Source organism: Peromyscus eremicus, chromosome 5, assembly GCF_949786415.1.
Source record: "Peromyscus eremicus chromosome 5, PerEre_H2_v1, whole genome shotgun sequence".
NCBI classification, from domain to species: Eukaryota; Metazoa; Chordata; class Mammalia; order Rodentia; family Cricetidae; genus Peromyscus; species Peromyscus eremicus.
Window position 1 is genome coordinate 38728194 of NC_081420.1, and position 21577 is coordinate 38749770.

Below are 21577 nucleotides of genomic sequence, written 5' to 3' on the forward strand. Positions count from 1 at the left end.
TGTATCCAAAGAGATCATCTCAAAGGACATGTGGGGAGGATCGAATAGATGCGGTGGGACACTGAGTGCCGGAAAGAACAGTGATTGTAAAATCTTAGGATACACTGAATTAATTTTTTAAAAAAATACACTTGTTCGTAGTAATGCTCAAAAAAAGTATCAAGAAAGCAGTGGCTCCAGGGGACATAAGAGAAGAGGGGTAACTAATAGATACAGGAAAGAGAAAGCAGTAGAAAATTCCATTTTTGCAGCTCTCATTGTGTTCACTAATTAAGGCAAGAATTGCCAGTAGTTGCTTATAAGTAGGCTCTTCTGCAGGGACTGGGAGCTGCACTTTCTAGAGCAGCTATTAATCACAGAGGAATGGCACTTGACAATGAAGCACCGGGAAGTCCCCACTCCAATCAAGTGACCCAAGGGTATCCTCAACAATGGTGGGCCCACCTGATGCAGGCTACCTGTTGTGACTGACTCAGCAGGTCACAGCTCCCGCTGTGTAAAATTCCTGCCCAAACTGTTTTAACCTGCATCTTATTATGAGAAAATGGACGGAAGAAAAGCTGAGTTGAGGTAGGGGAAAGAGGAGGTGCTGGGTTAGATAAAAGAGGTTAAAGATACATTCTTACACATAATGGGCAATTCTCCATTAGGTTCTGGATCTAAAGAGGAGGGGTTTATATGTTTGAAAGATAATTGAGGGAGACTGAGTGTACTGGCATATGCCAGCGCGTAGATTGTAGAGGCAGGAAGATCAGTTCAGCATCATCTTCAGCTACATGGAAGTTTGAGGCCAGCCTGGGCTACTTGTGACCCTGTCTCAAAGAAAAAACCTAAAAGAATCCTAATTGAGGAAATTTGAACATAGACTATAGTATGTGGATTGCATATTATGTGATGACTATTAATTTTTTTTGAGTCACCAATTGTGTGGTCATAAAGGAGTACATCATTTCTGGGATGATTATATAGAGGTACATAAGGAAGAAATATAAAAATACTAACCTTTGAATGTTTCCACCATGGCAAGATGGCTCAGCAGCTAAAGGTGCTTATTCCCAAGTCTGACAACCTGAGGTCAGTCACCAGGCCCCACATGGCAGAAGGAGAGAGTTGGCTTCTGCAGGCTGACCTTTGACCTCCACACATGTGCTTTGGCACACATACAAACACACACCACACACACACACACACACACACACACACACACACACACACACTTACATAAGTAAATGTAATAAATGGTTGCAATAAAGTCTGTATGTGTAAATTTGCGATGACGGGTCAAATGAAGGACGTAAGGTGATTGGGAGTGACAGAAATGCCACCTGGTAAGCACAAGGAAAGAGTACTTGTATATATTTCCCCTCTCTTCATAAAATTGGAAGTGTTTACATAGTTGAAAGAGTAGATGTACACATTTGAAGAGTCTAATGTCCAAGAAGTGGATGCCGGTTTATGACCCCTGAGTGAGAGTCCATGAGGAAGATTTTATCGTACGAATGTGAGACGAGAATGGAAAGACGGAGTCGGGTGGATGTGTCCGGTTTAAAGGACTGTTTGGTTTTTGCTGTTTTGTTTTCCTGTTGTCTCCCTCAGTGCTGGACACTGAACTCTGAGCCTTACACACGCTAGGTGAGTGCTCAACTGCTGAGCAGTGGCCAGTCCTGGAAGGATTGGCCTTGGAGTAGACCGTCCTCAGTCTTACCTTTGTGCCTAATGCCCCTTTCATACCGTGGTTGTAATTACAGCTGTGTAACATGTGGAACTGAAACTGATTCAGTTTGCTCATGCACTTACCAGCTTCCTCCAGGCTTATCTTTCCTACCTGAAGATGTTCATTTCGTCCTCCAATAGATGTTTCGGAAGTGAGGTGGGAAGGAGGTGCCCCACAGGAAGCTTTTGAGCTCGTCTCTAGGCGTTCTCTTATTTCAGCCAAATTTATACCATCTTTCTAGATCTGTTTTTAGTACAACGGTTAAGATGTTTCAAAAAGCATCCTTCTATATATTTAAACATTCCATAGCTGGGTGTGGTGGTGTATGACTTTATCCCAGTACTCTGGAAGCAGAGCCTAGCAGATCTTTGTGAGTTTGAGGCCAACCTGTGTGTACATATGGGTTCTAGGACAGTCAAGGCTGCACAGACCCTATCTGAAAACAACAACAAAAATCCCTATTTTTTGTAATAAAAGATGCTATAATAAATGTTCTGGCCATTAACTTATAAAAAGTATTTATCTCCAACTAGATACCTCCTGTTTGTGCTCTACACTCATTTACAAAAGGTACATCTACTTGGCCAGCACCTACTTGTAGTTGGGATATGTGGGCCTGGGGCAGCCCCTCTGCTGGGGGGTCCCATTGCCCAAGCTGCTGCCCTTGGAGTTGGACCCCCCATCTCCTATGGTTCTGAGAGTTTGCCCCTCATCTCACCTGGTCTGGGACAGTTCTTGAAGTCAGATTTGCTGGCTTAATAGGAAGTACTAAATGTCTGACAAAAGATTTATATCTTTTTGTTAAATGGGATAAACACCAGTGCCGTTGGAACTCATATTGATTTTTTTTAAAATCCATCTCTCTTGAGAAGTTTTCATTGAAGTAAATGAAAAATGTGGCTGTGATACTGGACCTTGGTATTTATTTGGATCTTGAGTTCAAAAGAATGTTGTCTCCTGAGTGCTGGAAGGCAGCTTTTCTGGAAAAACATGAGTTAACAGTAGTGTTAAACAAAAATACTTATTCGTGTAAAACAACCCTGAGTTATTTTAAGAAATGTATAAATTTCTTCCTGCCTATTATAGTACATTATTTTCTTTTCCCAAATTCTTTTGATCTGCTAGGTCATTTCATCATCAACACCTATCAGGAGGTGGCCTTGGAGGTAGTGTGTGGGGTGTTCCGTTGAGCTCTTATAGGAGTAAGCCCAGACTGTCAGTAGTTACCCTGTATGTAGAGTGATTCCTTTCCATGGGTTGGAGTGATTGTGAACAAACATCTTGAGTTGTTTGTCTCAGTTAGGGCTTCTGTTGCTGTGACAAAATACCACGACCAAAAGCGACTTGGAGAGGAAAGTTTATTTCCGCTTACAGGTCTCAGGTCCCACTCCATGGCTAACTGAGGGAAGTTGGGGCAGGAAGTCAAGCAGAAGCCATGGAAGGATGCTGCTTACTGGTTTGTTCTTCATGACTTGCTCAGCCTGCTGGCTTATCCACCCCAGAGCACCTGCTCCATGGTGGTACCACCTACTGAGCCCCTCCATATCAATCATTAACTAAGAAAAGTGCCCCATACGTTTGCCTACAGGCGAGTATTATGGGGGCATGGGTTTTCTCGGTTGTGGTTCCCTCTTCTCAGATAACTCTAGTTTGGGGAGGGGGCAAACCAGGACAGTTATTAAAATAATACTGGCTAGTGCTCAATGCCAGTATTCCCAGCTCCTCATGAGCTAGCTTTTGGCATGCCAACATCTTTGGTCTAACTAGAACACGAACTCAGCATGGGAGTATATTTTATTCACTGCCATTCTGTCCCTTCTCCAAGAGAAACCAGCACACAGTAGGTATTCTGTAACCTTTGCAGAACCTTGATTAAGCTGAAGCATTACAAATAGCATAATGGCCCCCTTTGGCCACTACCAGCCATCTTTCTCGTCTTCCTCTTCCCATAGGCACCATCGGGGTCTGACAGGACACATTGTTTTCCATGTTTAAATGTGCATCTGTTCATGAGCAGCTAGCTGATAGTACGGTCTGGTGGTTTTAGAATGTAAGTAGCTGGCATGCCAACGTGTATCCTCCTGAAACTGTTTGCTGAACAGTGTTTTGAGATTTCTTCATGCCGTTCTATATCAGTGGTTTTCAACCTGTGGGTTATGACCCTTTGGGGGAGTGCATATCAAATATTACATTTCATAATAGTAGCAAAATTACCGTTATGAAGTAGCAAGGAAATAATTTTCTTATTGGGAGGAACTGTGTTAAAGGGCCGCAGCATTAGGAAGGCTGAGAACAACCCCTCTCTATTTTTTTTCTTTTAGCTGCTGCTCCATTATTTACTTTTGGATCTATCAACTGATATTTCCTGCCTGTTTCTTTTGATCATTCCCTAACAGGGGCTTTTAGATTCATTCTAGGTATTTTTTCTGTGAAAAAAATCTACTTTACACATAATCTCTCCCAACCCTCCTCTTCCCTTTGAGAAGAGAGAAGAAAGGGGGGAAAGACTATATTCACTCCCAGTCTGGACCCATCACGGAAGCTCAGTGAGGTCACTGATGGTCCAGCATAGCATGCTGGGTGCTGTGTAAACACTTCATAGTCTGTATCTTATTTAATCCCCACAATAATCTATTTTAAACTGGAAAACCAGCCCGATGTTGCAAAAAAACATTGGCCCAGATTCCATAGCTGAGCAATGGGAGATCCAAGGTTTGAGCTCGTCTCTGGATGCCTGGGTCTAGGAGCTGCTTTCCACTGACAACTCCTTCCTGTCTTTTGTGAGGAGGTGGTGACATCAAGACAGCCTAAGTGAGTTTCAAGAACTTACAGGCATGAGAGTGAAGTCTTCACCGTGTCGACATGTTGAGTTTTCGGTTGCCATGGTTTCCCTCTTCGTGGAACTGTCGCTTTAGGAAATGAACCAACCGAAAGGCTCTTCAATGTTACTCGTAGTGATTGAGGTGTAGTTTGGACAGAGGACTTGTCCTGATACAGCAATCTTTCAGGAAGAGAAGGGAAGTCTTAAGATGATCTATAAGACTGATTCCTCATACTTGGAGCCATAGTCACACTTGTGGATGCTCCAGGGACATGTGTGTTAGCACAGGCATGACAACTGAAGATTTGGAAATATAGTTTTACTCTTTTTCCTGTCATTTAGCAAAGATGTTTTTGAGCTCACTTGATAGGTCATAAAATGAACCATGTCTGCAGGAAAATGCTTAGTCAGTATGAAATTAGAGTTCTGAGAGTGAGCTTTTCCCCCTGACATTGCCAGCTAAAGCCTTTCTGTGAGTACGGATGATGGCAGGGATAGTATTCGGAAATGGTTTTTCCTTGCATCCTCCCTTTCTTCTGCAGTGACCCACACTGTTTGCACACACAGCCTGAGGAGCTCTATATTGTCATTTCATTTTATGTTGGGAACAATTGACACATGAAATACAGAACTAAGCCGGGCGGTGGTGGTGGGCGCACGCTTTTAATCCCAGCACTCAGGAGGCAGAGGCAGGCGGATCTTTGTGAGTTCGAGGCCAGCCTGGTCTACAGAGCGAGATCCAGGAAAGGTGCAAAGCTACACAGAGAAACCCTGTCTCGAAAAAAAAAAAAGAAAGAAAGAAAAGAAAAAAGAAATACAGAACTAAGAAAAATACAGCCTCAGACAGATGGAGTAGGGAGCCTTCCACAAAAGATGTCTTCTGGAAGCTTAAGAAGGATTCTCTGTCACCTCATGCTATTTTCACACACACTGATGACTCAAGTAGGCCTTTTAAAATATATTATCCTTACTTTAAAAATGGAAGATGTATTAACAACTGTTAATGATGACCAATGGATTTAAAGTTTTAATGTAAAAATGTTCATTTCTACCAGGAAATATTGAGTTGCACTTGGACTGGTCAATGGCATCAGATTCTGTGTAAGAAGTTCTGATAATGGAGGGAGGGAGAGAATTGCAAATGCTTATCTCCTGAAATGCAATGAAAGTGGCCTTTCAGGGGACATCTGTGCTTACACAAAGATTCACAGTCCCCACACTGTTGCAGGCCAAGACAAGACCTGTGTGGGGGTTCTAGTATCTGTCCAGTGTTCTGCCCACTGAGTTCCCTGGCAGCTGATGATGTCACCATGGATTTGGAGACATGCTTAGAATAAGAGTTAATATCTTTATGTATGAATGTTGCGATTTCTCAAGCTGTAGCTGTGCTGCTGCTTATTAAAAGCTTGGCTGGATGCTTTACGCCGTGAACTTGGCACTTCTCTCCCCCTGTTCCTTTGCTGCGATGGCTTATTGTGTATTTTAGCTTTTTCTACTTTGTTTATGTTCAGTCTGTCTCCCTCCTCTTTTCTCGTAATGCTGTTGCTTTGTCTCTCTTCCATTCATATTTTTTTTCCTTTCCTTTTGCTGCATGGAGACTCTCTGCTGTACAAGTGTAAGTATCCTCCAGTGGCGCTGCAGCCCCTGGCCGTGCTGGTTCGCATTCTCACGCTCCATTTGCTTCTGCACTGCCTGGCTGGTCTCCCGGGAGATGCTGTTATTCCCTCGGCAGATCCTGAATGAAACAGGCACTAATTTAGAGACAGGATTGGGGTTGACCAGATGGTTTGGTCTTAAATAAACCAGGGGATGAATTGAAAATCTCTCCAGCTGGGTGCCTGAGAGTGAGAGAGCTTCAGTGAAGAGGGTGCCGCGTTTGAGGGAGGGAGGAAGTTCTTAAGACACACAGAGCAAATGCCCAAGTATTTCTCATTCTTGTCATATTGCTTGTTGCAGGCCCAGGATTGTAGAAAATTGGCATTATAATTTGTTTCTCGGATTAGTCTCTAATCTGCTTCTCAGCTGGTACTGTAGATTTTGTGTGTGTTTGGGCGGGGGTGGGGGGGTGGGGGGTGGGGTGGGGTGTTTATTTTTTTTTCTTTTTTCCAGAAGAAAAAAATAATTTTGGTTCTTGAGTTTAGAATGAGAGCATTATATAATACTCTTGGTGAAAACTTAGCAAAAATAAAAAATGCTTTAATAAAGAAACTACTTTATCCTATCTTCATGGTGATTCAAGCAATTTAAGTCTCATTTATAAAAACTGGTATGCTTAGAGATCACCTGTTAGAAGTGGGTCTGAGAGGGGGAAACTGTTGTGAACCAAGATCTGTCATTACTTTGTAAACTGTGTTGACCGTGGACAAATCTTTGTTGAGTGACATGCAGAATAGTTTTCCACATTATAAAAATTGGATCTAATGAGAAAGATTTCCAAGTAATATAGATATCCACCCTGCTTTTGGTCTCTTGAGAAACAGCCATGGTATGCTGTTCACGCTTATAGCACAGTGCAGATTTATTGGCACTTTATGGTGTCAAGATAAGAAAGTCTATATTTAGGGTTTCCTTCTAAAATTGCATTTTAAAATGAAGATTTAACATATTTTCCCCTTCTTACTCATAAGATGCATTTTTAAAAGTTAGTTCTGTCTGGGCTGAAAGCTAGCCTGCTCCTTCTGCTTCAGCTGCCCTTGCCCTTCATCTGGGAGAAGCTTGGGATTTCCTTGACTCGGAAAGGTGCTTAGCTTTGACAAGTGTGCAGGGACAGTGGAAGGGGGCTAAGGCACAGTCGGAAAGAATTAACCCTTTCCTTTTGGCGCAAAAGAAGAGCACGCACAGGTCTAAAGATGGGCCCCGGCCATCTTCCTCCGAGGTTACAGTTTATCAACCTAACCACTGGGAGGAGGAAGAACTGTGCAAACAAGTGGATTTCTAGAGAAGCTGGACTATTTGCTGCTAAATAAGCCCTTGTACAAAAAAATCTGTCCATCTTTACATGTCCTCACTTAGGAGCGATGGATGAAGTCATAAGCAAGGCAAGTGAGCCTGAGAATGTCTGTACTTTCCCCCAGCCCTGAGAAGGGAAGCATTACAAGGAAAGGCCCCGCTCGTGAGAGGTGGAGTCCACTTTCTTTTTCCTTCTGTGTTATGTGTAAACCTTATGAGAGAGAGGGGTGGAAGCCATTGGCATTGGAGGGTCCTTCACTGCCTTGGAACAGGGTCTGTGTGTAGCCCCCTGGCTTCAAACTCCAGCAGTCCCCCTGCTTCAGCCTCTTCCACGGTGGGACTGCAGGCCAGAAGTAGATCACATTCTTGATGTAGAAAGCAGTTGAGCTACAGTTTCTCACTTTGGCCAAAGACCATCGGCCCTTTGTACGGATGGCAAAACTTGGGAACTAACAGAAATGGTAAGATCAGCAAAAGACTTTTATGGGAAACATAAGTAGCAGTTCTCTGCTCTTAGGTCATTCAAAATGCAAGAATGCAGTGGAGTATACTTAGAAGACATTTTTTTTTCTGATATTTGGAACTTAATACCAGGCTTTGAAACATTGGAAAACACAATTATAATAAGAAAACTAATTCCATTCTGATCCCTGTCAGCCAGTGAAATGCCCAGTGACTTTCATGTTTTTATGTATCTCCAAAATTAGGTTAAGCTAAATGACTTATTTACAGATCAGTCACCAAGTCTGCAAATGAGTTTCTTTCTCTAGATATTATCTATTCTTTATCTGTACATGAAATTATACATGTGTCCTTTTTCAAATATTAAAGCTACTATATGCACATACACAAAATGTTACCATTTTGACACATTTCACGTGTATTTCTTACCTATCATACTAGGTTTAAGGAGGTGAAATCCTGAGCTAGGCTGTTTTTGTCTGTGAATGCTCTTTGTGAAAAAAAACCTAATCCTGAAGCACAAGAAAACAAAACTTCAGGTCTCCTGTACACCTACATTTTAAACTTCTTTCCTAGTTATGATTATCGAAATGAGTGATTATCTGATGAAATGTGTAGTTTTTTTGTGTGTATTTCAGACAGGGTCATGTGTAGTCAAGCAAGGCTCACTTTAAACTTGTTAAGTCCAGGCTGGCCTTGAGTTTGCCATCATCGGTGAACACCATATGCCTTGTTCCTGGCTTCCCTGTTGATCCTTTCACTACCGAGAGTGTATGAAAGGTATATAAAACTCTCGAGAACTAAACACACCATGTGCCTTAGCAGAGATTCTTCTTATAAATAGATGCCTACTAGACTTTTGCTGAATCTGAGGAGTGAGTTGCTTTCCAGACCACGCCACTGCTCTTCCCACACAGCCTGCCTGCTTCCAGAGTCACACTGGTCTTTCAGGAGAGCCGTTATTTGTGTGGGAATCTCATTGCTCAGCTTTTCTCTCTAGTCTCCTAACACTTAATAGCAAATGGGGTTTTTTTTGTTTGCTTGTTTGATTTTTTTGTTGTTGTTGTTGTTTTTATTAAAACCAGGGTAACTGTCAAAACGGAAAAGCTGTTTGCTTTTCCAGGTCGGTGTGAGCCAGTTTATTCTTTTAAAGAACATAGACTTGGAGGAAGCCTTAATTGACAACCATTTCATCAACATATGCAGCACTCTTTCAACTCTGTTTTCTCTTAATTTGTATGTGGGTCAGTTTTTTGAGCCAGGCTTGGTGATACCTGTCTGAAATCCCAGCATATCAGAGTCTGGGTCAGGAGGATTTTGAGTTTGAGGCTAGCCTAGGCTACATAATAAGACCTTGTCTCAAAAACAAAGCAAAACCCCTCACCTCTTCTTCCCTCCCTGCCCCCAAATGAAGTTTAAAAATTAGTATCGTGCTGGTTTAAACACAGCTGCAGTCTATTATCTGTATTGGTAGCAATGGTGTAGTAGGAAGGTTGCTGGTTCAGGTCCTGGCCCAGACCCTCTATAGAGCTCAGATTGGTTAGTGTTTCTCACCCATCCCATGACTTGGTATTGACCTTCAAGTTTATCTGTATAGCTGATGCCTGAGGTTCTACCCAGCCTCACCATCTGTCTATCTTCTGAGGGAGATAGCTCTGGGTGGTAGTGGAGGGTCCACACTGGGTGCCAGTGCCAGTGGTGGCAGATGGCCCGTGGTGGCAGATGGCCCGTGCCGAATGACAGCTGTGGGTGGTAGTAGGTGAGCCACACTGGGTGACACTTCCATGGGTGGTAGATGACCCATGCTGGATGACTAGTGTAGGAGGCAGGGGATTATCCATACTGTGATACAATGTTCTTGTCGGTAAATGGCCTGTGCTGGATGACAAGTGTGGGTGGTGATGGAAGATCCACACTGGATGACAGATGTGACTGGTGATTGATGGTCTGTAATGAATGACAGTTGTGGGTGGTGGTGGATGCTCCATATTTGATGCCAACACTTGGAAGATGTTCTCAAGTTTGACCTTGCTTTGGGACTTATTTGTCTAGCAGGATCTAAAGACATTTACTGAGAAGTACCAGCTGAGAGTTTTGAGTTGTGGCACATGATCCTAAAATTTTAATCACACACTGTGAAACAAAGAGTTGAGCTACCTGAAGTGCTGAAGTGACACACAGAGCCCGCATACAGTGTACCTGCAGCAGTGTTGCTGTGACAACCGACAATTACAGTCGTGAATAATCTCTTTCGGGGCTTTGTGACTGATTTTTACAGTCCTCGAGTCTGATTCTTTATCTCCATTCTGACATTCTCACGTATGCCTTAGAGTTAAATTATCATTCCCTGTTCTTTTCAGCCATAGGAATAGATTTTAACTGGTTAGAGGTGTAGGATAAAAGAGCAGTTGACTGAATCACTCGGGAAAGTTCTAAACATTTAGAAATCCGTCTCTGCATCTCCTGAATCCACCGAGCAGCTGTTCCAGTGGAGCCATTGTGAAGCAGGAACCTAGTTTAACCAGCTGATCCCTGGGGCCTTGGAGTTTGAGACACGTTTCTATGCTCACCTAAGTACTGCCTCTGTCTGATTGCCAGATGACTCCCAAGTCCAAGAGGAAGAGCATCCATAGCCGAATGCTGCGGCCTGTCTCCAGGGCGTTCGGTGAGTGTGGTACCAATGCCAGCCACTTCCTTGTAGCTGGAAAACATCCCAGCAGGGAGCTCACACTTTCCACAGGGGTCCACTCTATAACTTGAGAAAGATTTGGGTAATTGGTGAGGGGCAGTAGACTTAGAAATCACTTTTAGAGGCCAGGTATGTTTACTTTTTCCTATAATCTTGTGAGACTAAGGTAGGAGGATGGATGTGAATTGGAGGTCAGCCTGGGCACATGGTGAGTTCCAGGCTAGCCTGGCTCCAGAGCGAGATCCTGCCTGAAAAACAGAACAAAGCAAAAAAAAAAAAAAATGACTTGTATAGATTTCTTAGGGCTTTATTATTGCTCGTGATGGAACTGGGCTTCTCTATTCTTCCTTTCTCCCTCCTCCCCTGCCTTTCCTCCTCTCTTTTCTTCCTGTTCTTGTTCTGTTTTTGAGAAGGTCTGAGTGTGTACCCCAGGTTGGCCTAGACTCAGCAATCCTCCTGCCTCAGCTTCCCCAGTGCTGGGACTGGGGAATTTTCTATTATACTCTTTGCATCACCCTTTGCTTTGGGCTCTGTTTTATTTCAGAAATGGAGTTTGATCTTGACAAAGCTCTGGAAGAGGTTCCGATTCACATCGAAGACCCGCCTTTCCCATCAGTCCGGCAGGAGAAGCGAAGCTCGGGGTTCATTTCTGAGCTGCCCTCAGAGGAAGGCAGGAGGCTGGAACACTTCACCAAGTTACGGCCCAAGCGGAACAAGAAGCAGCAGCCCACACAGGCAGCGGTGGGTGTCCACAGGCCTCCCCAGGCCCCTCCTTTCCTCCACCTCCTAAAGGTTCCGGAACTAGAAATAGTACCACTACCTGGGGATCAAATAAACGTTCAAATATGTGTGCCTACAGGGGTATTTCTCCTTTAAACCATCAGAGATGGAGACAGGCGAATCCCCAGAAGTCCTTGGGCCTGCTAGCCTGGCATATGCAGCAACAGACAGCAAAGTGACTCTCTCTCAATGAAGGTAGTGACTGACACCTAAGATTGTCCTCCAACTGCTGCCTGTATGCTAGCACTCACATATATGAACATGCATGTACATACAAAAGAAAAAAGAGGTCCTGGGCTCTCTGGCCTGGCCTTGTGTATCTTCTTTGCTGCTGGCTGATTCCATGTGAACCCATTTCCAGAGCTGTTGGAGCCCATTTTCAGGTTCCTGGTGGCTTTACCCAGCAGGTCTGCATAAAGAGGATGATTGGACCACGGGCCTGAGTGCAGGTGTCAGAGATGGTCTGCACTTGGCTGTTCTGAGGGGAGGTCTTTTGCTCCACCCCTTGGCATTCCTTTAAATATCCTAGGGCAGAGACAGTCAAGGCCAATGGATTAGGATCCAGGCCCTCCTGAGTCTATCCTGTATTTTCTATCTATTTCTCTCCCTTCTATCCTTCTAATTAATATTTCCTGCTGCTTCTACTCAAGAGCACTCTGGGGAAATGTGGGGGGGGGGAATGGCCCCCCCCCCACAGAGCTCTGCTTTTTCAGATCTGGAATGTTCTGGAACACCTCAGGCTAAGCAATTTCTAAACTAGGACCTTGTCTTCTCTGTCACCCTGCTTTTCCCTGTTTATCCTCTGTCCCCTGTGGGGTCTCACCAGCTGACATATTAAAAATCTGGCTGTAGCTGGGCATAGTGGCACATCTCTTTAATCCCAGCACGTAGGAGACAGAGGTAGGTGAATTTCCTTGAGTTCAAGGCAAACCTGGTCTATATAGCAAGCGTTCCAGGCCTGCCAAGGCTACATAGAGAGACCCTGTCTCAAACAAAGGAAAACAAACCACAGGCAAACCTGGCTGTGCCTGCCACTCCACACCACCACCACCCACTCAGTCATCCCCAACTCCCATCCTGGATGCTGGCTTCTCTCCATCCTCTTTTCTTACTGCTTTCTTTCCCTGGAGCTGATGATGATTGGCAGGTCTTTCCAATCTCCATGGAAACAAAACTTCTTCCAGGAAGCTCTCCTTGCCTCTTCCCTCTGGTCCTCCAGAGGTGAACGCTTCAGGGGAAAGTGATTCTCACGGATTTGTGCTTGGCACAGGGCATGTGACACCCACCATGGAAATCGGTATTTACCCTGGGATAGCTCTCATCACATATCCCCAGCTCTCTCCTCTTCGCCTGTGAATTCCAGGGAGGCATGGCCTGTGACTATAGGAATGTGCCCGATGCTATGGGTTGAGAGTACAAAGCAGTGAGTGCCCCCAGGGTTTGATGGATACTTGGGGGTAGCTGAAAGCACAGAGGTTCAAGGCTTTCTGCACTTGTCCTCGTGGTCTATAGGTTACTTTAGAAGACTGGTGTTTAGGTGTATTGATTTGAATCTGAAGAGCTGGGCATAGTTTCATAGTTTCCTTTCCAGCTTATTTGATTTTGGAGTCTTGCAACAGCATTATGCAAGCTTAGATGTATAAGCACTTATTGCTATTTTAAATAAGGGAGAGATGCTTATCAGATCAAGAAAGAGACACCTTCCCCTGTGCTGGCTCGGACTCTGTACTCTAGATTGCTGCTGTGTAAATGGCCCCTCTTCAGCTATCACTTCTGCAATCATTAGCAGCATTACTTCAATGAGAAACGATGGGTTCAGTGTCTCTGTACCCTTGGAGAGAAACATTTTGTGGGTTTGTGCACTTGCTTATTCATTTTGCTTTTATGATTCATTTATCAAACCACACAGTCATGTACAAGTTATTCTTTCTTCCTGCATTTAAAAAACTAAAAAGAACCGGCATGGCGGTTCTTGCCTGAAACCCCAAAGGTTGTGAGGGCCAGAGAGGTGAATCAGGACCACAAGGACATCCTTCAGTGCACGTCTCCCTGGAAGCTAGCCTGGGCTACATGAGGCCCTCTGAAAAATAAGAAGTACTACAGGGGAGCAGAGGACTGTGGTCATTCTTGGATATACAGTGAAGGTCCATTCATTACCATATGATTTCTCAAGGCTCACTGTTTCCTGAGTACTGTCTCTTACAACACCCTTACATGTGTGTGGGGGTCACTCACATTTTCCAGGTTAGCATCAGGAAGAAGCAAAAAGCTGGAGAGAAACGTAACCGAACAAAATAGTTTAGGCTGCTTTCCTTACTAGTGTTAGTCTCAACAGTTGTCTGATGTGACCATCAGGTTTTTTGCCAGGCCTATGTAGAACCAGCTCGTCCTGAGTTGACCTTGGCATGTCTGAAGTCTGCCTTTGACCTCTACCGCACCACTGAGCTGCCCTAGACATCAGACTTCTGAAAGCCGAGGCTGGTTCAGATGCCCACATGTCACTGTCACTGAGCCAAAACTAATAATGCTGTCACTCTGATTTTCATGCCAAAATTAACAAGATTGCATAAACACTGTCAATGTAAAAATGCGAACTCTCCTTTAAGGAAATAACCCAAATATGAGTGGCATGTGCTTTTGGTCTTGAACTCCACTGACCTGATTCTCTTCATCGTAGTCTGGGTTTGGGCTGCTCTTCCCGGGCCAGCTCTACCTGAGCTTCCCTTTCACTGCTGCCTTTTAAAGCGCCTCTTGGGATATATCCAGCCATGCTGGGTGTCTCCTCTGTTCTTTATCTCTAAAATGGCAGGAGTGCAGGGGTGCGTTGCAGGGGCTAGGAGGTGCAGCCCAGCCCTTTAAGCTGCTGCTCCTGGGGGAGGGGAGGAGCTGCACTTTGTTCAGCTTTTCCCTCCATCTCTGGAGCCTCTATGCTCTCCATACTACCAGAGAACTCGGGGGCCAGCTAGGAATTCCGTTTTGAAAGCGGGAAAAGCAAAGAGGGGTAAGGGGAGGAACTGAATGAGAAAAATATAACCCTTTATTTGTTGGCTCGAGAAGGGGAGTGGTTGGTGAGGCCGCTAGAGGAAGCTACTCCTCGCTGTCCTCTTGACTCCTGCTACTGACATTATAATTGGGTTCTTACTTTGTAGCATTTTACAAGCATGAACTTTTCACAGCCTATTAGGTCCAGCCATACAAGTCCCCCATCATGCATTGTTTACACTACATTTTGTAAACCTGTTTCCTGGGTGAATGTGGTGATTCCTGCCTGTAATCCCAGCCCTAGTGAGGCAAAAGCCAGACAACTGCCAGTTCAAAACCAGACTGATGTACATAATGAGTTACAGGCCAGCCAGGGCTGCTAGCAGAGATTGTCTCAAAACCTGTTCCCATCTACAGCCATACCATGCTTAGCACGTCTATAAACCTGTTTTTTTTCCTCACTAGGTTATGGTTCTACACCTGGCCTCTGTTCCTGTAAATCACACGGTCCCTATTGTAATGAGTCATGGCTGTGTTGTAGGTTGTTGAGTCCGACAGAACCGAAGGTACACTGAATTGACTGTGGAGTGAGGTCCTGTTTGTTTTGCAGATCTGTAACATCAGCATCATCCCCCATGATGGAGAACAGAACGGCCTCATGGGCAGAGTGGATGAAGGTGTAGATGAATTTTTCACCAAGAAAGTGACTAAAATGGATAGCAAGTAAGTTTCTAGTCATTTCATTAAAAATAGTATTTCATTCATATCTAAATGGCTAATGATTATAATTTATCTAGGCATCACAGTCTCATACAAGAGATTTACCGTTTGAATTTATAAAATGTGGTCTCTAACTGAGCATCATTGGTGTTGCTTGGGAACTAGTTTGAAATTCAAACTCTCAAGCTTTTACCTCTGACCTGCTGAACCAACTGTGGGACCTGTTGCATAGCAGTTCACATCACGTCCAGACCAAACATCTGCTATCCAGGGGCTTTTCTCACACTCACCTGGAAGGTTCTGTTTCAGGGCAGTGAGCATCCTTTGAACTTTCTTATTCATAATTTGATTTGCTGGCAGGTTGGGCAGTAAAATGACGGGAGAGGTGGTGTAGGGTCCTCCGACTTACCCTATGCTGTGGTTGGTTTTGTCAGCTCGACAGGCTTTAGGTCATCTCTAGACAAGGCAAGCCTCTAAGCATGCCTGTGAGGGGTTATCTAGATCACGTTCATTGAGAGGGGAAGGTGCAGGGCCCCCCCCCCCATTGCTGGTGGCGGTATTGCATCCAGCCGCAGACTACATGAAAAGGAAAAAGCCAGCTGAGCGTGCTCCCTCCTTCTTGTATGCGTACAACTCACACTATACCTGTGACTGCCTCTGGACCCTGGGCTGTACGCTGGAACTGTGAGCCAAAGCAAACCCTTCCTTCCTTAAATAGCTTTGGTCTCTGGGTATTTCATCACAAGAGGGAAAGTAACGACTGGGCCCTCTAAAGACTTTTCTCTACATTTCCTTATTACTAGGGTGTTGCTTCCTTAGAAGAGAGTTCAGTGATACTTTAACTTGAGCTGGTGTGGTGGTGCATAGTCGTAGCACTCAGAGATTGGGGCAGGAGGATTGATATAAATTTGAAGTCAGCCTGGAATACATAGTGAATTGCAGGTCAGCCTGAGCTATATTGTTCAACTTAAAACACTCCTGTCTTTATACATGATTTTTCTGAAGTGATTTGATCTGTTACTGAAAGCTGATCCATCTCAGAACAGACTCCAAGCTTGGGTTATGTTTGTGAAGAATGTTTCACCTTAGAGATGAAGTTCAGGAATGCAGTAAGCTTTGCCCATAGCTGAGGGCAGGCAGGCAGGAGAGCTAGGGAAGAGCTCCTCTGGGCTGTGATGGATGAGTCTTATCTATCCTCTGCAGGATGGCCAAGTAGAAATAAGTGAAGTCCCATATCCATGGCAGTGGAGCTTATAGACGCTTGTAGGCTTTAACGCCTGATTCTTGCTTGTCATTGACACTAGTCTTGCAGCTTAGCATAGCATAACTCGGCAGGATTCTGTCTTTCAAGACCCACCAAATATGTCATTTATTCTTTGATAGTTTCCTATAATGCTTCATTCCCACAAATCAAATCCTGCTGATTCCTGGCATCATGCCTCTTCCCCACCCCCCAACCCATATACATCTTCAAGAGTGTTTGGTCTGGTGGTTTTAGAATACAAGGACTAGAGGGCTACATTTTCAGCTTAAAATAGTCAAGAAACACCAATACAGAACAAAATGGAAAATTCCCTCATGATGAATTGCTGTCTACCTCACACAGAATACTGTTCAAGACCAATATCTGGGTCTTATTTTTTTTCCTTATCACTTCAGAAAATTTTATTGCTTTATATTTTGTTATTTTTTTATTGTTTGCATTGCTATTTATTTTGTTTTTGAGACAGTTTCACAGTGTATCTCATACTAGTGTGGAATTTGCTAAGCAGTCCAGGGTAAATTGATACTCTCAGTCATCCTCCTGCCTCAGCTTCCCACATGCTGGGGTTCCAGGTGTACGCTGCCACATGCAGGAACTTCAGAACCTTAGTGCAGGCTGCAGTAGTTATTGGCTACCAGTAGTTACTGATAAACACATCAAGACAATTGACCTATCTCTGTAATTACAGACACCATTTGCTGGCTCTTCTTCAACCTAGAGTCCGTATTAGTGGGAAACGTGTGAGCACTGGGTGTGGACCACGTGCTCTGTCACACCTGCCCCACAGTGATTTCCTCTCTTGATCAGGTGGCTTTGTTCTTCAATTGTCTTTGAATGATATCTGGGTGCATTTGTCACATGGACCGTTTGTTTCCGCAAAGATGTGAGCGCAGAATTCTGGTCATGTTTCTGTGTGCACGACTAGATAGCTCAGCTTTCATCAACTGTTGATGGGACCTACAAAAACTTGTAATTGTTTAACTGCATTTTCCTATGGTATTGTAGGGCATGGCATTAGGTAAAACATAAATTAGCAAAGAAAGTTTGATATTCAGTGTCATGTGCTCATACTTTTAAATGTCAAGTGAACTACAAGACTTTAAATAAAAATTCCCATTTCTTTTCCCGCTCCCTGCTCCCCAGAAGCAACTGGTGTTTATTCCATTAACTGTTAACCTTGCTTTCACTTTTTAAAAATACAATACTTTTTCCCTATTTTTCATTTTTCGGCTTCAGATGGTAATTCTGTCAACATCTGACCACCGAGAATGATAGTGTATCCTGGCTACTCTCTGACCCTCCTGAATTCCCTCTCTCCTGACTTTCTTCATTTAATGGTAATTTCTGTTAGCTCATTAGTCAATGGTTGCCTCAGTGTGCTTCATTATAGCCCTGTAAGTACCCACACCTGATTTACGTGGTATGCTGTGGTCACACTTCCTTTTCTATAGATTTTTGTTTTCTCTGGAAGCTGTTCATCCCTTTTTGTTTACTTAGTTTTCCCACAATGCTCTCATCTACTCACTCCTTTAAGTCTTCTGTAAAAGCACACATCTCTGAGTTCTCTCTCATGTCCTCCATTGGGTCTTCTTGGATACATCTCACACCTGGGGCGGGGGTTGTGGGGGAGACATTCCCTTCATCCTCTGCAAGTGGGTCCCCTTCACCACATCCCTGGGTCTTATCTGCTTCTCAGTCTGAGATTTATGTCCTCATTTTGATGGATTTCCTCCTGTGGTTACTTTCTAAGGAATGGGGTGTTAACAGTGCATTTCTATTTCTAGTTAAGATCTTCCATTTTGGGTCATAGTGTTGCTGGGTATGAAATTCTGAAAATACTGTTCCCTAATTTTCTATATTCTGGAGTTCTCGTAAGAACTCGGTGTCATCTTGAGTCTTGATCCTTTGTGACATGGTTTTGTTCTTTTCTCTTCTCAGGAAACATTTGGGATGTGTCTGTATTCTCAGGGTACCAATATTTTATAATGCTGTATTCTAGAGGGGGATGCTGCTTTGTCTACCCAGTTTTTTGGCACACATAAAGTGTTTGACTCTTAAAATTTGTGTTGCTTGGTTCTGGAGCTTTTTTTAATTGTTTCTTTTGTAAATCTCTTGTTTCCTTTATACACTTTCTGTTAAACTTCCTCTGTTCAACCTGGTATTTCCTCTGTTGATCTATTAACTCTCATCATTTCTCTCTCAGTTTTAGTCTTAGCACACCCTCCCACATTCTGAGGTATTTCTCTAGTTGTACTGTTTAACCTTAAATGTTCCACTTTGGCCACGTTTTGCTTTTATTTCTGTTTTGTGCCTGTGCCACATGCCCTCAGCTGCACTGTTTCTCTGGTTGGCTCTGCAGACAGTGAATTTGGGGTGGGCTGGGCCTTGTTGACCCTGTGGCTTGGGAAGAGGAAACAATACTTGGTGAATTGGCTTTCGGCCAGTCCCGCTCTCTCTCAGCTTCCCAGCGGCTTCCCCTGTGAAATGTGCCTGCTCTGCAGTCTGCAGCCGCTGAGGGTCCAGCTGCTCCTGGGCCTCCAGTTATATTCCAGTTGCTCAGATCCGTGAAGCTGTTCTGTGCTCTTTGGACTTCCAAGTGGTGTTGCCTCTTCTCTCCTGTGTGGTTTTTGGGTTTGTGTTTGTCTTTGGCTCTGGTTTTGGTGGAGTTTCCAGGGAGTTAAGTGGAGATCCAGTCTCTGGCTTTGAGTGACAGATTCCTTTTGGCACACTTTCTTTGTTCTTTTCTCCACTTCCCAAGTTTCAATTTTTTTTTCTTCCTGACAATCCATCCTAAAATTTAAACTTATTCTGTCTAGTTTTGTTTTTAGATACAAGGTCTCCTTTAACCCAACCTGACTTTAAACTTTATATAGCGGAGGCTGGCCTTGAACTCCTGACCCTCCAACTCCATCTCACAAATACTAGAGTCTCAGGTATGGCACCAGCACCCTGACCTTGAGTCTTTTATTTTGTTGTTTCTTCTGGTAATTTATTCCACTTAAGCAAAGATCCAAATATTTGCCAGGATTGAACAAATATGTTGGATTTCACCAATTACCTAATAATTAACAATGGTCAAAGAAGCCCTTTCCAGTATCCCCCAAATTGGGTAACTGCCCAATTATATCTGAAGCCAGCCTCAGAGAAGCTCACACTTAAGCCTTTAATCATTACAAAGGTCTGTCCCCAATCCTGCCTGGCTCCTTCAGATTCGCTCATAATCTGTGTGCTTGGTTTCCTCATGGGTAGCCTAAGTTCTTCTGTCCCTAAGCACAGGCTTAACATTTTAAATGCCACAGAATGTGGCTGTTTATGCAGCGGTCACCTTCATGTTGGTTGACTAAGTCCCCGGGACTTGTCTTCGTGGCCAAGCCGACAGTTTCTGTGTCTTGATTGTGTTGCAGGAGGTCATCCACACGCTGCTCCGATGCCCACGAACTGGCCGAAGGAGATGAGAAGAAAAAACGAGATTCTCGGAGAAGTGGCTTTCTTAACCTCATCAAATCGCGGTCCCGATCTGAGCGGCCGCCCACAGTCCTGATGCCGGAAGAGCTGTCCTCCCCAAAGGGGGCCATCCGGAGTCCACCCGTGGACACCGCCAGGAAGGACGTAAAGGCAGCGGAGCACAATGGTGCTGCTGAACGCACAGAGGAGGTGAAGACGCCGGAACCCCTGGAGGAGGGTCCGGCCGAGGAATCCGGCAGGATTGAGCGCAGCGACAGCAGGGGTAGCCCCCAGGGTGGCCGGCGCTATGTGCAGGTGATGGGCAGCGGGCTGCTGGCTGAGATGAAGGCCAAGCAGGAACGGAGAGCAGCGTGTGCCCAGAAGGTGAGGAAGGGTCCCCGTGTCTGGGTTTGTGCGTTCGCTTCTCTGTTTTTATGGGGAAAGAGGTACTGAAAAACAGCTTGTTGCTGAAATAAAATGTCAGTACTGGGTGATGGAGAGATGGTTCTGTGGTTGAGAGCACTTGCGACTCTTGTAGCCTGGTTCAGTTCCCAGAACCCACATGGTAATTCACAACCATCACTAACTTCAGTTCCAGGGGACCAGACACCGTCTTCTGAACTGTGGGCACCAGATATGCATGAGGTGCGCATGCGTACACATGCAAGCAAACACTCATAAAATCAGTTTTACAAAAAAAAAAAAAAATGTTTTACAAATGTAAATCCTAAAGATTTATTCCTAAAGAATTTAGAGCCTGGATCCAGAACTATTTGCTTGTTTTCACTGCCCCAGGTCACACCTTGTTTGTGTAATCTGTTGGCTGTTTTGAGACAGGGTCTCACACAGTAACGCAGGCTCACCTCAAACTCACTTTGTGGCCCAGGTTGTAGCACTGGGTGGCCCCAAACTCCCGGTGATGCCCCTGTTTCAATCCCCTACCCCTTCCTGGGATTACTATCCAGCTCAGAGTTACACTCTGGAGAAATAAGCTTTGCCCCACCTACCTGTCTTCCCTGTGCTTTCGATTGAAGCCTGCAAGAACTGATTCCCAAATAAGACCGGCTTGGGTGAATCTGAGTGGAGATGCTGAGGGGGTAGCTGGAAGTGGCAGGACCAACAGGCAAAGGACAGATGGCAGGCAGATAATCATTAAAGGCCCACTACATGCCCCATGAAGTTCAGGCTTCAAAGTCCTTTGCCATATTCCAGATTTAAATGGCAAAAGAAAAAGTCAGGGTCTCCAGTCAGAACTGCTAGATTGCTGAAGCCACTTCTGCTGCTGTGAAGACAGCAGAAGACTGGTTTAGAAGGTGCTAAGTTTCAGGGACAAGGTAGAGTGGTCGCTTAGTGGTACAGCGTTTGCCTGGCATGTATAAGAACCTGAGTTCATTCCCCAGCAGAGCAAGGGATAATTTTGAAAAAGGAAGAAAAAAACTGTTGAGTCTCCCCAAAGTCCAGTTGAAAGATAGCTTCCCTCCTCCCTCCCTCCATTGCTGTAAGCTGTGTGGGACTAGAGAGCAAGCCCACAGGGTCTCGCTCAATTACACAATCAGCTCCACCACGCTGCAGTCCCAGCTGTGTTACTGCTCTCAGTCTCCTTTTCAGACTTGTCTATTTGCTCCCAGAGTGTCTTAAGGGAATGCATCCTTGTGGTGATTATTAAGATAAATGTGCCCAGGTTGTGTGCATCAGCCTGAGATCTGAGAAGTCCCCCAGGGAAAGGGAAGTTATGCATCTGTTTTTCTTGAG

At 44.5% G+C, this 21577-nt stretch overlaps 1 protein-coding gene across 2 annotated transcripts in view; it reads left to right on the forward strand.

Moving 5' to 3' along the window:
• The window catches only part of Carmil1 (capping protein regulator and myosin 1 linker 1), a 294654-nt gene that overhangs the window by 257799 nt on the left and 15278 nt on the right, over positions 1 to 21577 (forward strand). For both annotated transcript variants that reach the window (XM_059263261.1, XM_059263262.1), the window contains exons 30-33: positions 10545 to 10611; positions 11180 to 11376; positions 15008 to 15120; positions 19786 to 20209. In XM_059263261.1, the coding sequence (XP_059119244.1) occupies positions 10545 to 10611; positions 11180 to 11376; positions 15008 to 15120; positions 19786 to 20209 (801 nt within the window). The remainder of the gene's footprint in view (positions 1 to 10544; positions 10612 to 11179; positions 11377 to 15007; positions 15121 to 19785; positions 20210 to 21577) is intronic.